Here is a 13390-nt window from a genome sequence, read left to right on the forward strand (position 1 = left end):
TTCTTGTTCTATCATTGGAGGCTAAGGTGAATAAGTTTTCTCCCTCCTCCTGATGACACCCTTTTAGATACCTGAACAGAACAAAGGGACAGTCCCTGTCATGCAGAGCTTCCATTCTGTCTCTGGTTGCTGCTTGGTAGTGAGTAGTGTGAAGGAAGGTCCCAGACAAGCTCCTGGGAACAGGGTCACCGCTCTGATGGGATTCAGTGGGCTGGGATGCCCAGACTCACTGCTAGAGTGAGCCCTGACAGGGCAGGGTCCAGGTGCAAGGGGCTGGCGCTGAAGCTTGAGTGGAGCCTGTTGACTGCCTGGACAGAGGGCTTGAGTGGGCAGGTTGCCACACTGTCGGATCGCCAGCCTACTGTGCCCCTTGCCATGCTGCGGCCTCCCACCGCCCTGCCTGCCCCTCGGCCGCAGCCTCTCCATTCTCCTCTGCTTCCGTCTTGCAGCTCTGGGTGCAGGAGAGGCTGCCCCTGGCCAAATCCACTGACCACGGCACCAACCTCCAGACCGTGCAGATTCTGATGAAGAAAAATCAGGTGAGTCTGTCCATCGCTAGCTGCTCATTCCGACACTAAGCCCTCGTCCAGACTAACCCGCGGCATCGGCGGGTTAAAATCAATTGCTCGGGGATCGATATATCGCGTCTAGTCTGGACGCGGTGTATCGATCCCCGAGCGCGCTTACATCGATTCCGGAACTCTATCAACCCGAACGGAGTTCCGGAATCGACACGGTGGCCGCGGACATCGATGCAGCGCCGTCCAGACTGGTGAGTACCTCGATTTTAGAAATTCGACTTCAGCTACGTTATTCTCGTAGCTGAAGTTGCGTATCTAAAATCGATTTTAATTCCTAGTCTGGACGTGGCCTTAGATCAAAGCTGGGCAGCAAAAGGCTAAGTGGGCCTTTCCAGAGGCGTTCAGGGTGTTGCAGGTACAGGACGTGGCTACGACCTGGCCCCAGATGCATCCCGTAGAAATCTGGTAAGGCTCACCTTGACAAGCCATGTAAACTGAGGCTTTCAGCCCTAGGACATTTGGACACTCATTTTTCATTAAAACGAATGGCAGCTGGGCACCCAGACCCCCTAGGCAGCATGGGAGGATCTCAGCCATGCTGGAGCTTTGGGGGCCCATAAAGTGATCACAGAGCGGCTGCGTGACATGGCGCGCTGGTGCATCCCTCTGGCCCGGTGCCTCCCTGTGGGGTTGTTACATCACGGAGAGACATGGGCACATAGGGGCAGGAGGCGTTTCTTCCCTTGGCTCTGCCCCTTCCTGCCGTCCCCACTGTGCTGCTGCCCATGCCATGGGTCGCCCGCACAGGAGAGCCAGAGGACACCGTACATCTCTTTCCTCCCGCGTGCAGGCCCGGAGCTTGTCAATGATGCTGAAGTCAGATGGTTACGGTGACGGTCCCATTGCTGCAGACCATGGCCACAGGTGGAGCTAGAGGCCACTGGCTCATCCCTTCCCTGCAGTGTGTAACCCCATCATTAGCCATATGCTTCAGTAGCATCCTCCTGCTCCTTAGCACGAACCCCTTCACACACACATCAGCCCCACCCACCCCTTAGTTGTGGTGACTCTCCGGGGCCTCTGTCTCTGCATATTTTGATATTATTATTGATTAGCTCCATTATCATTGAGCCTAGGACCAGGCTTCCTTGTGCTAGGTGCTGTACAAAAGCAGGAAAAAAAGATGAGATTTAAACCAATCTTTGTGTCCCGATGCCTGGGCACTAGCCAGACACGTTCATTGCCCGCACACCACCCGAGCAGGAAAAAGCCACTTCTGCCCTGCATCAGGGTGGTTAGTTGGGAAGCAGCAATCGTGCCCATGTGAATGCAGAACTCCTGCCGTCCCCTCTGCTGGGCCTTCACAATGCCCACAGTGTAGCGGGCACGTTTCTGGGCGGTGACGTGGGCTCTCCCTCGCTAGACACTGCAGAAGGAGATCGCGGGCCATTCCCCGCGGGTGGAGGATGTCCTGCGCAGGGCCGAGCGCATGGTGGCGGCAGCTGACGGGGACTGCAGCGCCGTGGAGGAGCGGCGGTGGGTGCTGAAGGAGTTGTGGAGCACGTTGCAGGAGGAGACGAGGAGGAGGTGGCGGCGGCTGCAGCAGGCGAACGAGGCCCAGCAGTACTACCTGGACGCCGGCGAGGCCGAGGCCTGGATCAGCGAGCAAGAGCTCTACATGGCGGCTGATGAGAAGCCACAGGTGAGACCAGCTGGAGCTTAGCAATAAAACACACAGAGAGCAGGCACGGTCCCGCCGCGGTCAGCGAACTGGGGTCTGGACGATGGCCAGCACACCGGGGGTCGCCCGGCTCAGCCCAGTGCTAGGGTTAGCCCCAGGCGTTTCTCAGGGAACGTCTGCACTGCGGGGGGTGCAGCACACGTAGACGCAAGCCAGCTACTGTCACGGGAGCAGTGAGTCCTCAGGAAAAGGCGGAAGGTTTACATGAGCTGAAGAGAAAGCGGAGTATGGCAGCTGCTGGCGTGTGTATGCCATGTCCTGGGCAGGCGGGGCTAGGCCAGGCTGCTGCAGCGTTACCGTTATTGTTTTCCTACAGGAGCTTTCCTCTCAGGAGCAGCAGAAGGTCCCTAAAAGTGGGGGGGCCAGTGGCGCCCAAACTGAGGCCCCGTGCCCCTGTGTGTTTTCCCTGAGGCCCTGCTTCCTGCCACCCCTTCTCCCTGAACCCCCACCCCTACGCTGCCCCTTCCCCTGAATCCCCACCCCCACACCACCCCTTCTCCCTGAGCCCCCACCCCTACGCTGCCCCTTCCCGAGGCCCCACCCCCACACCACCCCTTCTCCCTGAGCCCCCACCCCTACGCTCCCCCTTCCTGAGGCCCCATCCCTACACCACCCCAACTCCCCGAGCCCCCACCCCTACACTGCCCCTTCCCCTGAATCCCCACCCCCACACCACCCCTTCTCCCCGAGCCCCCACCCCTACGCTGCCCTTTCCCGAGGCCCCATCCCTACACCACCCCTTCTCCCTGAGCCCCCACCCCTACGCTGCCTCTTGCTGAGGCCCCACCCCCACACCACCCCTTCTCCCCGAGCCCCCACCCCTACACTGCCCCTTCCTGAGGCCCCATCCCTACACCACCCCTTCTCCCTGAGTCCCCACCCCTACGCTGCCTCTTCCCGAGGCCCCACCCCAACACCACCCCTTCTCCCCGAGCCCCCACCCCTACAGTGCCTCTTCCCCTGAATCCCCACCCCAACACCACCCCTTCTCCCCGAGCCCCCACCCCTACACTGCCCCTTCCTGAGGCCCCATCCCTACACCACCCCTTCTCCCTGAGCCCCCACCCCTACGCTGCCTCTTCCCAAGGCCCCACCCCCACACCACCCCTTCTCCCCGAGCCCCCACCCCTACACTGCCCCTTCCTGAGGCCCCACCCCCACACCATTCTTTCTCCCCGAGCCCCCACCCCCGCACTACCTCTTCCCCTGAATCCCCACCCCCACACCATTCCTTCTCCCTGAGCCCCCACCCCCGCACTACCTCTTCCCCTGAATCCCCACCCCCGCACCACCCCTTCTCCCCGAGCCCCCACCCCCGCACTACCCCTTCCCCTGACTCCCCGCCCCCACACCACTCCTTCTACCTGAGTGCCCACCCCTGCACTAGCCCTTCCCGAGCCCCCACCCCCACACTACCCCTTCCCCTGAATCCCCGCCCCCGCACAGCCTCTGCCCCCCCCAAGACCTTGCCCCCAGCTCACTCCTCTCCACCTCCTTCCCCACCCCATCGCTCACCCTTACAGCCAGTAAAAGTAGGGGGGCCATGTCTCCCTGAGCCCCCCATTCCAGCACTGTTTCCTCTAGCTTTCATGCTGCAGTCACATCTCCCAGCTGCAATGCAGACCATCCCCAGGGGCCCTTGTGGGACAGTGGCTCCGCATGGGGTAGACAGTGCTCTCAGGTGGTCCAGCCTATCCTCTTTCTTGCTACCTGGCTCTGGGTCAAACTGATCCTCAGACTTGGGGATGGGAAGGAATTTTCCCCAGGTCAGAGTGGCAGGGGCCTGCAGTGGGGCAGGCATGGGAAGGGATTGACTGGCACTGCAGCCTCTCCTGGGGCGGGGGTATGAGTGCCTGTGTAACAGTAGTTTAGTCTGTTTCGGACTGTAGTTTAACTGAAGTCGTGGGGCTCAATCCAGGGGTGTCTGGATGCCCTGTAGTGCCCTAGGCGGTGAAGGAGGTCAGACAAGATGGTCCCTTCTGGCTTTGAACTCTCTGGAACTCTGTGACCCACCTCTCTGCAATACAACCAGTGCATGCCCCAGGGGCGGGACGAGCCGTGCCCAGAGCAATGGTGGGTGCTCCGCGGCACAGAACCGTCACGGAACAACACCTGCTGTCACTGCGCTGTAGCGGCAAGATCCATTTACGGCTCAACCCCCCGGGCCGTGTCATCAGCTATGTTTGCATGTGGTATCCGTTGAACAGCCCAGCACAGTCCCCAAGCCTCCTCCTACAAATGTTAACACCCACCAGTAGCTCCCAGGCCATGCCGGTACCAGGAGGCTGCTACGGTCTGGGATTTGGTGTGCTCTGACTCCAGAGACTTCCATTGTGTTTGGCTGCAGACAGAGCTGAAAGTAAGCCAGTCCGGCCTGGTCCAGCATACCGGCAAGAGCCAGTATGCCGTGCTGGACCGCACCGCTTCCACGGCGGGGATCGAATCTATGAATCCAGATCACCTGACTCAGGCCTCGGAAAGGGGCAGCGTAGGGGTAGGGGCTCGGGGAGAAGGAGTGGTGTGGGGGTTGGGCCTCGGGAAGGGGCAGTATAGGGGTGGGGGCTCGGGGAGAAGAGGTGGTGTGGGGGTGGGGATTCTGGCGGTCGGGCTGGGGCTGGGATTTAAAGGGCTCAGAGCTCCCCACTGCTGCAGGCAGCCCAGAGCCCTTTGAATCCCGGCCACGGCTCTGGCGGCCAGGCTGGGGCCAGGATTTAAAGGGCTCGGGGCTCCCCTCAGCGGCAGGAGCTCTGGGCCCTTTAAATCCCTGCCCCAGCCCTACAAAGCTCGGGGTTCCCCCTAGCGGCTGGAGCCCCGGGTCCTTTAATTTGCCTCTGAGCCCTGGGGGGCTCCCAGCCACCTCTTCAGTTGGGAGCCCCTGGTTGATTTAAAGGCCCTGGGTATCCCAGCCACAGCTGGTGCCCCAGGACCTTTAAATCTTGAGAGGTCACGCCCCTTCCAGATGAGGCCACACCCCCCTCAGGACTCCTGCAGTACTGTAAATCCTGTAAATTACTTTCACCCCTGGCTGCAGAGGTGACTCGCTAAGCTTTGCAAGGCTCCGTTTGGCCCCATGCACTTGCCTGCTGAGCCATGTTTGCATTCCAGTGTTACTCCTGGGGGAATTCTGCACCAATACACACAATTTTCAGAGGGGTAGCCATGTTAGTCTGGATCTGTAAAAGCAGCAAAGAATCCTGTGGCACCTTATAGACTAACAGACGTTTTGGAGCATGAGCTTTCATGGGTGAATACCCACTTCGTCAGATGCATGCAGTGGAAATTTCCAGGGGCAGGTATATATATGCAGGCAAGCTAGAGATAATGAGGTAGTTCAATCAGGGAGGATGAGGCCCTGTTCTAGCAGTTGAGGTGTGAAAACCAAGGGAGGAGAAACTGGTTTTGTAATTGGCAAGCCATTCACAGTCTTTGTTTAATCCTGAGCTAATGGTGTCAAATTTGCAGATGAACTGAAGCTCAGCAGTTTCTCTTTGAAGTCTGGTCCTGAAGTTTTTTTTGCTGCAGGATGGCCACCTTAAGGTCTGCTATAGTGTGGCCAGGGAGATTGAAGTGTTCTCCTACAGGTTTTTGTATATTGCCATTCCTAATATCTGATTTGTGTCCGTTTATCCTTTTCTGTAGCGACTGTCCAGTTTGGCCGATGTACATAGCAGAGGGGCATTGCTGGCATATGACACATTAACACCACCCTATACCGAAAACCTACCGACCGCTATGCCTACCTTCATGCCTCCAGCTTCCATCCCGGGCACATCACACGATCCATTGTCTACAGCCAAGCACTGAGGTACAACTGCATCTGCTCTAACCCCTCAGACAGAGACCAACAGCTACAAAATCTCCACCAAGCATTCTCAAAACTACAATACCCGCACAAGGAAATAAGGAAACAGATCAACAGAGCCAGACATGTACCCAGAAGCCTCCTACTGCAAGACAAACCCAAGAAAAAAACCAACAGGATTCCACTGGCCATCACATACAGTCCCCAGCTAAAACCTCTCCAACGCATCATCAGGGATCTACAACCCATCCTGGACAATGATCCCACACTTTCACAGGCCTTGGGTGGCAGGCAATCTGCCAACCTGAAACATATTCTCACCAGTAACTGCACACCACACCATAGTAACTCTAGCTCAGGAACCAATCCATGCAAAAAACCTCCATGCCAACTCTGCCCACATATCTACACCAGCGACACCATCACAGGACCTAACCAGATCAGCCACACCATCACCGGTTCATTCACCTGCACGTCCACCAATGTAATATACGCCATCATATGCCAGCAATGCCCCTCTGCTATGTACATCGGCCAAACTGGACAGTCGCTACAGAAAAGGATAAACGGACACAAATCAGATATTAGGAATGGCATATACAAAAACCTGTAGGAGAACACTTCAACCTCCCTGGCCACACTATAGCAGACCTTAAGGTGGCCATCCTGCAGCAAAAAAACTTCAGGACCAGACTTCAAAGAGAAACTGCTGAGCTTCAGTTCATCTGCAAATTTGACACCATCAGCTCAGGATTAAACAAAGACTGTGAATGGCTTGCCAACTACAAAACCAGTTTCTCCTCCCTTGGTTTTCACACCTCAACTGCTAAAACAGGGCCTCATCCTCCCTGATTGAACTACCTTATTATCTCTAGCTTGCCTGCATATATATACCTGCCCCTTGAAATTTCCACTATATGCATCCAACGAAGTGGGTAGTCACCCATGAAAGCTCATGCTCCAAAACGTCTGTTAGTCTATAAGGTGCCACAGGATTTTTTGCTGCTTTTACACACAATTTTGTTCCCCACAGAAAATACATTCTGCCCAAGAAGTGCTGCAGTTCCACCTTTTGACCACCAGAGGCCACTGTGGTGCCAGAACAGCCAGCTGCTGGCGGCTTTCATGCTACTCGCTGTTCTGGCACCACAGTGACCTCTGGTGGGTGAAGGGAAGACCTGCAGCAGTTCTCAGGCAGAAAGTATTTTCTGCAGGGGAAAAATTCTGCAGCCAGACTTGTACCCTGCATGTTAGCAGTAGTGCAGAATTCCCCCAGGAGTAAAATTCCACGTGGCTCTGCTGTGCTCATGGCTTCATGACTTCCCTACTCAGGGCACTCCGAGGCGTCTCTCTGCATGCACGTGAGTCTGCATCTGAGATGGGTGTGCTCCTGCCTTGTGTACATAGATTTCCGCTCTTCAGCAACGGACACGTCTCACTATGGGTCATAGCTGTAAGCAGCAGTGATTCCAGTACTGCCAATTCTAAGTGTTCCAAACTCCTGAGTTTTGGCTTTAAAAAATCCTGCTATTTTAAATGAAAGCCGAGATTCTCCCATAATCACGTGACTCCAGGAGCTCAGGCTTGAGGAGAAGCACCAAATATCATGAGCTCGCAGGATAGCAGGAGAGTCGGCAGCACTGTGACGCTGGCCTTTCCAATCTGGGAGGTGCTTCCCCTAAACACCGGCCTCGATTTTAAAACAAATTTGTGCACACAAATCAGTTTTCAAGATAAGGCGGCGGGAGTGGGGGGGGGAATCCCCCTTCTCACATCCCTGAATCTAACCATCAGCAAAGAACACTCAGCCCAGGAGGAGGCTGCACAAAGGTGACTTTAATTTACATTTCTGACCTCCTGATCCTGGGGTCCACAGAGGCTCGAGTGTAAGTTAGCCGTAGGGGCCTGTTTAAGTCACAGCACTCTCCCTGGGCTGCCCTCAGATTGCTGTGTGCCCCAGCCGTGGCATGCTCCCTATACCGGGGCCTGTGAGGGGGTTCTTCAGAGGACAGCCTGTGTAGCCCATGCCTGCTGGACATGGCACTCTGTCCCCCTCTAGTTGCATCTAGTCTAGCTAGAGATTGGTGAGTCTGCTACAGCCTTAGCTAAGAGCCACATACACTAAGCTTCAGAAGTCCCAGGTTCTATCCTGCCCACCGAGAGAACCCTCGCCAAGCCAGGGCTTTGAGAACCCATTTCCACTGTTTCCATCCTCTCACCTGGTGCAGAGGCCAGAGCAGGGGGGAGGATCTCTGCTTGGAGATTTAGGCTGTTTCCCTCAGAGCCAGGTCTGATCATTACATACAACAGGCTGATTTTGTCCTTGCCAAACATTGTGGGGTTGTTTGTGTGTCACTGCAATTGAAAAACGCCCAGCCTGGGTGTGGCCCACCTGAGGCCAGCTGGCTGGTCCAGGGGCGCGATGTAACACAGAGAAGTTTGTAGATGTGTAACTAGGTACTTAGTAGATCAGGTGCCAGCAGGTGGTGCTCCACAATACAGACCCTTGTTCATGAGCTTTGTTGGAACAATAAGAATGGATCAGCATCAGCCAACCCCAATCATGAGCCAGGGCCTCCGATGTCATGAGATTTAAAATAAATACTAAGTATTGGCCAAGGGAGGTAGGGTGGCTTAGTGGCCAGCATGTTGGGTGGGGACTCAGGAGATCTAGGTTCTATTCCTTGCTCTGCTGCAGGGTGACTTCCCCTTTCTGTGTCTCAGTTTCCCCTCTGTGCAATGGAGATAATGATTCCAACCTCCTTCATACAGCACTTTGAGAGCTACTGATGATGAAAGCTGCATTGCAGCATTGTTGTTATTATTTCAGTTGCTTTCTGGTTTCTAAGCTGTGAGGGTCACACTTAGCTCATGATTTCCAGCTTTTTTCCATAACCGCGGGTGCTAGGAAACGCTCTCCTGAAAGCCGAGTAATCACGTGACTCCAGGAGCTGGGTATTTAAGAAAAACCCATAACTATTGTGCAGTATGGCAGCACTGGTTGCTATGGCCATGTACTTCCTGAGTGCAGCAAGACCCACACACTCTTAGCAAGAGCACCCCAGAGGGAGGTTGCAACCTCCCTAATTGGAAATGGCTGAGACAAGGCAGCATGGCAGGAATCCTGCGCTTGGCACTAGTTTGCGTGGAGGTCTGAATGGCAGGCGCCCCTTTGAACAAGCGAGGGCCCAGTTCCCAGCTTTGTCTCCCGCATTCTGCCCCGACGTCTGGCCAGCGTGGGGCAGTGGAGTATCAGAACCAGAATGTTTACCCAGGTGCGCGTGGGCTCTGGCAGCCCCCTGCCCTCCCCGCTGCTAACCCTGTCTGGTTGCAGGATGAAGAGAGCAGCATCATTATGCTGAAGAGACATCTCCGCCAGCAGCGCACCATGGAGGATTATGGCAAAAACATCAAGCAGCTGGCTGGCAGGGCGCAGATGCTGCTCTCCGCAGGCCATCCGGAGGGGTGCGTATGAGCCGGGCAGGGGAGCCCCTTAATACTGACCCACCCATCTAAGGACACTGGGGTGGGGGGTGGCCTGCCTGCCAGCTCTCACTAACTGCTTCGATTCCTGCTCCTTGCGCCCATAAACGTGCAGGGACTAGCACCCCCCCACCGTCGGCTCTGCTGTGTAGGTTCAGAGTACGTCTACATTACAGCTAGAGGCAGATATACATGCACAATCCCTGTCCAAGCTAGCACCCTCCAGAGAGCAGCATGGCCATGGCAGCACGGCAGTGGGATGGGTGAGTCACAGTGTCAGACGAGATAGCACTAGGGCGGCTAGGGGCGGCTAGCCCCTCCTGCTGCCCGTGCTACCGCGGCCATATCGCTATATTTAGCGGGCTAGCTCGATCAAAGCTAGCAAGGGTAAATCCACCAGAGCTGGGAATTACCCATTCCCTCGGTGCCTACCCGGGAGTGTCCAGCTGCACAGACGGGCAGAGAGACAGCCAGATGGCAGGACTCCCATTCCACTCAGAGATGCCCAATCCAGGGCCTTTGGCTCCTGACCTCTACCACGTGGGCTAAGCGCAAATCTGTCCCACGTCATATTAAGGTTCCATTTGTAAAGGGTTAATACATGCTCGGCCGGTGAGCAGGCTGTGTTGCAGGTGGCTATAGGCCATGTCAGGAGGTCTTATAAACCCTGGGTATAAACCGTGGCTGTGAACTGCCTGCTGGTTCTGTAACAATCTGCATCAGCTGCTGAGCCATTCATAAAACCTCAGCACATCACACACTGACTCACCTCACAGGAACTGTTTATAAAGGGAACCTTCCTATGCAGAGTAACCAGCTACTCTCCTTGGGATCCCTGGGCCCAGCTGCTAGACGGGATGCAGGGTAACTAGCGTGTCGGGTAGCTCTGAAGCAGAGCTTTGGCTGGGACATTGAGGGTTACTAAATGTTCTAGCAAGTTTCTCTTTAATGATGCTGTTTGCTGGGAATGCCAGACTTCTTGTTGGCATTACAGTAGCATGTAGAGGCCCCAGGTGAGATCAGGACTCCATGGGGGCCGGGCGCTGCACAGAGACACAGCGAGAGACAGACCCTGCCCCAGCTGAGATCATGGTCCTGTTGTGCCAGGTGCTGCACAGACACAGTGAGAGACAGGCCCTGCCCCAGCTGAGATCAAGGCCCCGTTGTGCCAGGCGCTGCACAGAAACACAGCGAGAGACAGGTCCTGCCCCAGCTGAGATCAGGACCTGGGGACCAGGCACTGCACAGAGACACAGTGAGAGAGTCCCTGCCCCGAAGATCTCACATTCTAAACAGACGGAGGTGAGAGGGGAAATAGAGTCACTGAGAGGGGAATGGACTTGCCCAAAGTCACCCAGCAGCTCAGTGGTTGATCTAGGAATTCAACCCTCAAGAGGCTCAGTCTGTTTAGCTTAACAAAGGGAAGGTTGGTTAAGGGGTGACCTGATCCCAGTCTATACGTACCGAGGTGGGGAACAAATATTAACAATGGGCTCCTCAGTCTGGCAGAGAGAGGCCTAACAGGATCCAGTGGCTGGAAGTTGAAGCTGGACAAATTCAGACTGGAAATAAGGTGTCAATGTTTAACAGTGAGAGTAATTAGCCATTGGAACAAAGGTGGTGGTGGATTCTCCATCACCCCCAATGTTTAAATCAAGGTGAGATATTGTTGTATAAGCCCTACTCTGGTTCAGCCAGGAATTAATTCAGGGTCGGTCTCTGGCCTGTGTTATACGGGAGGTCAGATGAGATGATCACATGGTCCTTTAGGAGGTGGAATCTATGAACCGAGATCTCCTGACTCCCAACCCAGTGCCGTGCCGTGCCCCCTGGGCCACACTGGCTTTGACTGTCCTGAACACAGCTGGTAACCAATTCTCCAACAGACACGGTTTCCCTTGGGAAATTATTAGTAATTTGTATTATCGCAGCATCGAGGAGCCCCTGCCAGGGCTCAGGCGCTGGGCAGACACGGAAGGAAAAGACAGGCCCTGCTTTGCTATTTTGTTGAAACTGAGGCTTAGTTTACACTAGGAAGATTTGCCAGCATAGCTGTGTCAGCTAAGAGTGGGAATAGTCAGGAAAACCCAGCCAGCGAAACCTCCAGTGTTGGTGCAGCTAAGCTGGGAGACAGATGCTTTGGTCAGTTTAGCTGGTGTCATCCGGGGCAGCAGGGAAGTCTCTGTCATGTGGACCAGCGGTTCTCAGTCAAGTGTATAATACCCCTGGGGTATGCAGAGGTCTTCCAGGGGTACCTTATAGTCCATTCATCCGGCCCATACTTCTTTAACTTGCTGGCAAGAATACTGTGGGAGACCGTATCAAAAGCTTTGCTAAAGTCAAGGAATAACACGTCCACTGCTTCCCACAAAGCCAGTTATCTCCTCATAGAAGGCAGTTAGGTTAGTCAGGCATGACTTGCCCTTGGTGAATCCATGCTGACTGTTCCTGATCTCTTTCCTCTCCTCTAAGTGCTTCAGAATGGATTCCCTGAGGACCTGCTCCATGATTTTTCCAGGGACTGAGGTGAGGCTGATGGCCTATAGTTCCCTGGATCCTCCTCCTTCTCTTTTTTAAAGATAGGCACAACATTAGCCTTTTTCCAGTCACCCTGGACCTCCCTCAGTCACCATGAGTTTTCAAAGATAATGTCCCATGGCTCTGCAATCACATCCGCCAACTCCTTTAGCACCCTCGGATGCAGTGCATCCGGCCCCATGGACTTGTGCTCATCCAGCTTTTCTAAATATTCCTGAATCACTTCTTTCTCCACAGAGGGCTGGTCACCTCCTCCCCATGCTGTGCTGCCCAGTGCAGCAGTCTGGGAGCTGGCCTTGTTCGTGAAGACAGAGGCAAAAAAAGCATTGAGTCCATCAGCTTTTTTCACATCCTCCATCACTAGGTTGCCTCCTTCATTCAGTAGGGGGCCCACACTTTCCTTGACTTTTTCTTCTTGTTGCTAACATACTTGAAGATAAGCCGGCTACATAAAAAGCACTAGTGAAGTCAGTGCAAACTAAAATTTCATACAGACAATAATGTGTTTATACTGCTCTCTACTACACACTGACATGTAAGTACAATAGTTATATTCCAGTTGATTTATTTTATCATATGGCAGTAATGAGAGAGTCAGCAATTTGTCAGTAATAATGTGCTGTGACACTTTTGTATTTTTATGTCTGGTTTTGCAAGCAAGTAGCTTCTAAGTAAGGGGAAACTTGGGGGTACGCAAGAGAAATCAGATTGCTGAAAGGGGTACAGTCGTCTGGAAAGGTTGAGAGGCACTGGTGTGGACAGTGCTGAAACTTTCTCTGTGAATGTGTGCATTTCGATGACATTTCCTTTTGAAAAAGAATGGGAACATCCCGGTTTGATCCTATCAGCCTAGGCCATCCTGAGCACTCGGTTTATCTGGGATTATATTGTAAGTTATCGTATAAAAGACGTTTCTAAAGGTTGAAATTGGGACAGTTTAGTTTCTCCCAAGCACTTTTTATTTTAACATTTTCTGTTGTGGGAAATTTGGATCCTTGTTTTGGTCCCCAATTGGGAACGCCAACATCTTCTGAACCACGGGGCTTCCGGCCGCCATGGTCCCTAACCTGCATGTTGTCTGTTCCTCCCAGGGAGCAGATCATCCGGCTGCAGGGGCGGGTGGATAAGCAGTATGCAGGGCTGAAGGACCTGGCGGAGGAGCGCCGGCACAGGCTGGAGGAAATGTACCACCTGTTCCAGCTGAAGCGGAAGGTGGACGACCTGGAGCAGTGGATCGCGGAGCGCGACACAGCCGCCTCCTCCCAGGAGATGGGGCAGGACTACGACCATGTCACTGTGAGTTAG

General features: G+C 54.5%; 1 protein-coding gene across 1 annotated transcript in view; it reads left to right on the forward strand.

Annotated features, from left to right (window-relative positions):
- SPTB (spectrin beta, erythrocytic) overlaps positions 1-13390 on the forward strand; it is a 128334-nt gene that overhangs the window by 82279 nt on the left and 32665 nt on the right. The window contains 4 exon segments of the mRNA XM_030561938.1: positions 450-539; positions 1945-2223; positions 9399-9529; positions 13177-13381. Coding sequence (XP_030417798.1) covers positions 450-539; positions 1945-2223; positions 9399-9529; positions 13177-13381 — 705 coding nt within the window.

Source organism: Gopherus evgoodei, chromosome 4 (genome assembly GCF_007399415.2).
Source record: "Gopherus evgoodei ecotype Sinaloan lineage chromosome 4, rGopEvg1_v1.p, whole genome shotgun sequence".
Lineage (NCBI taxonomy): Eukaryota > Metazoa > Chordata > Testudines > Testudinidae > Gopherus > Gopherus evgoodei.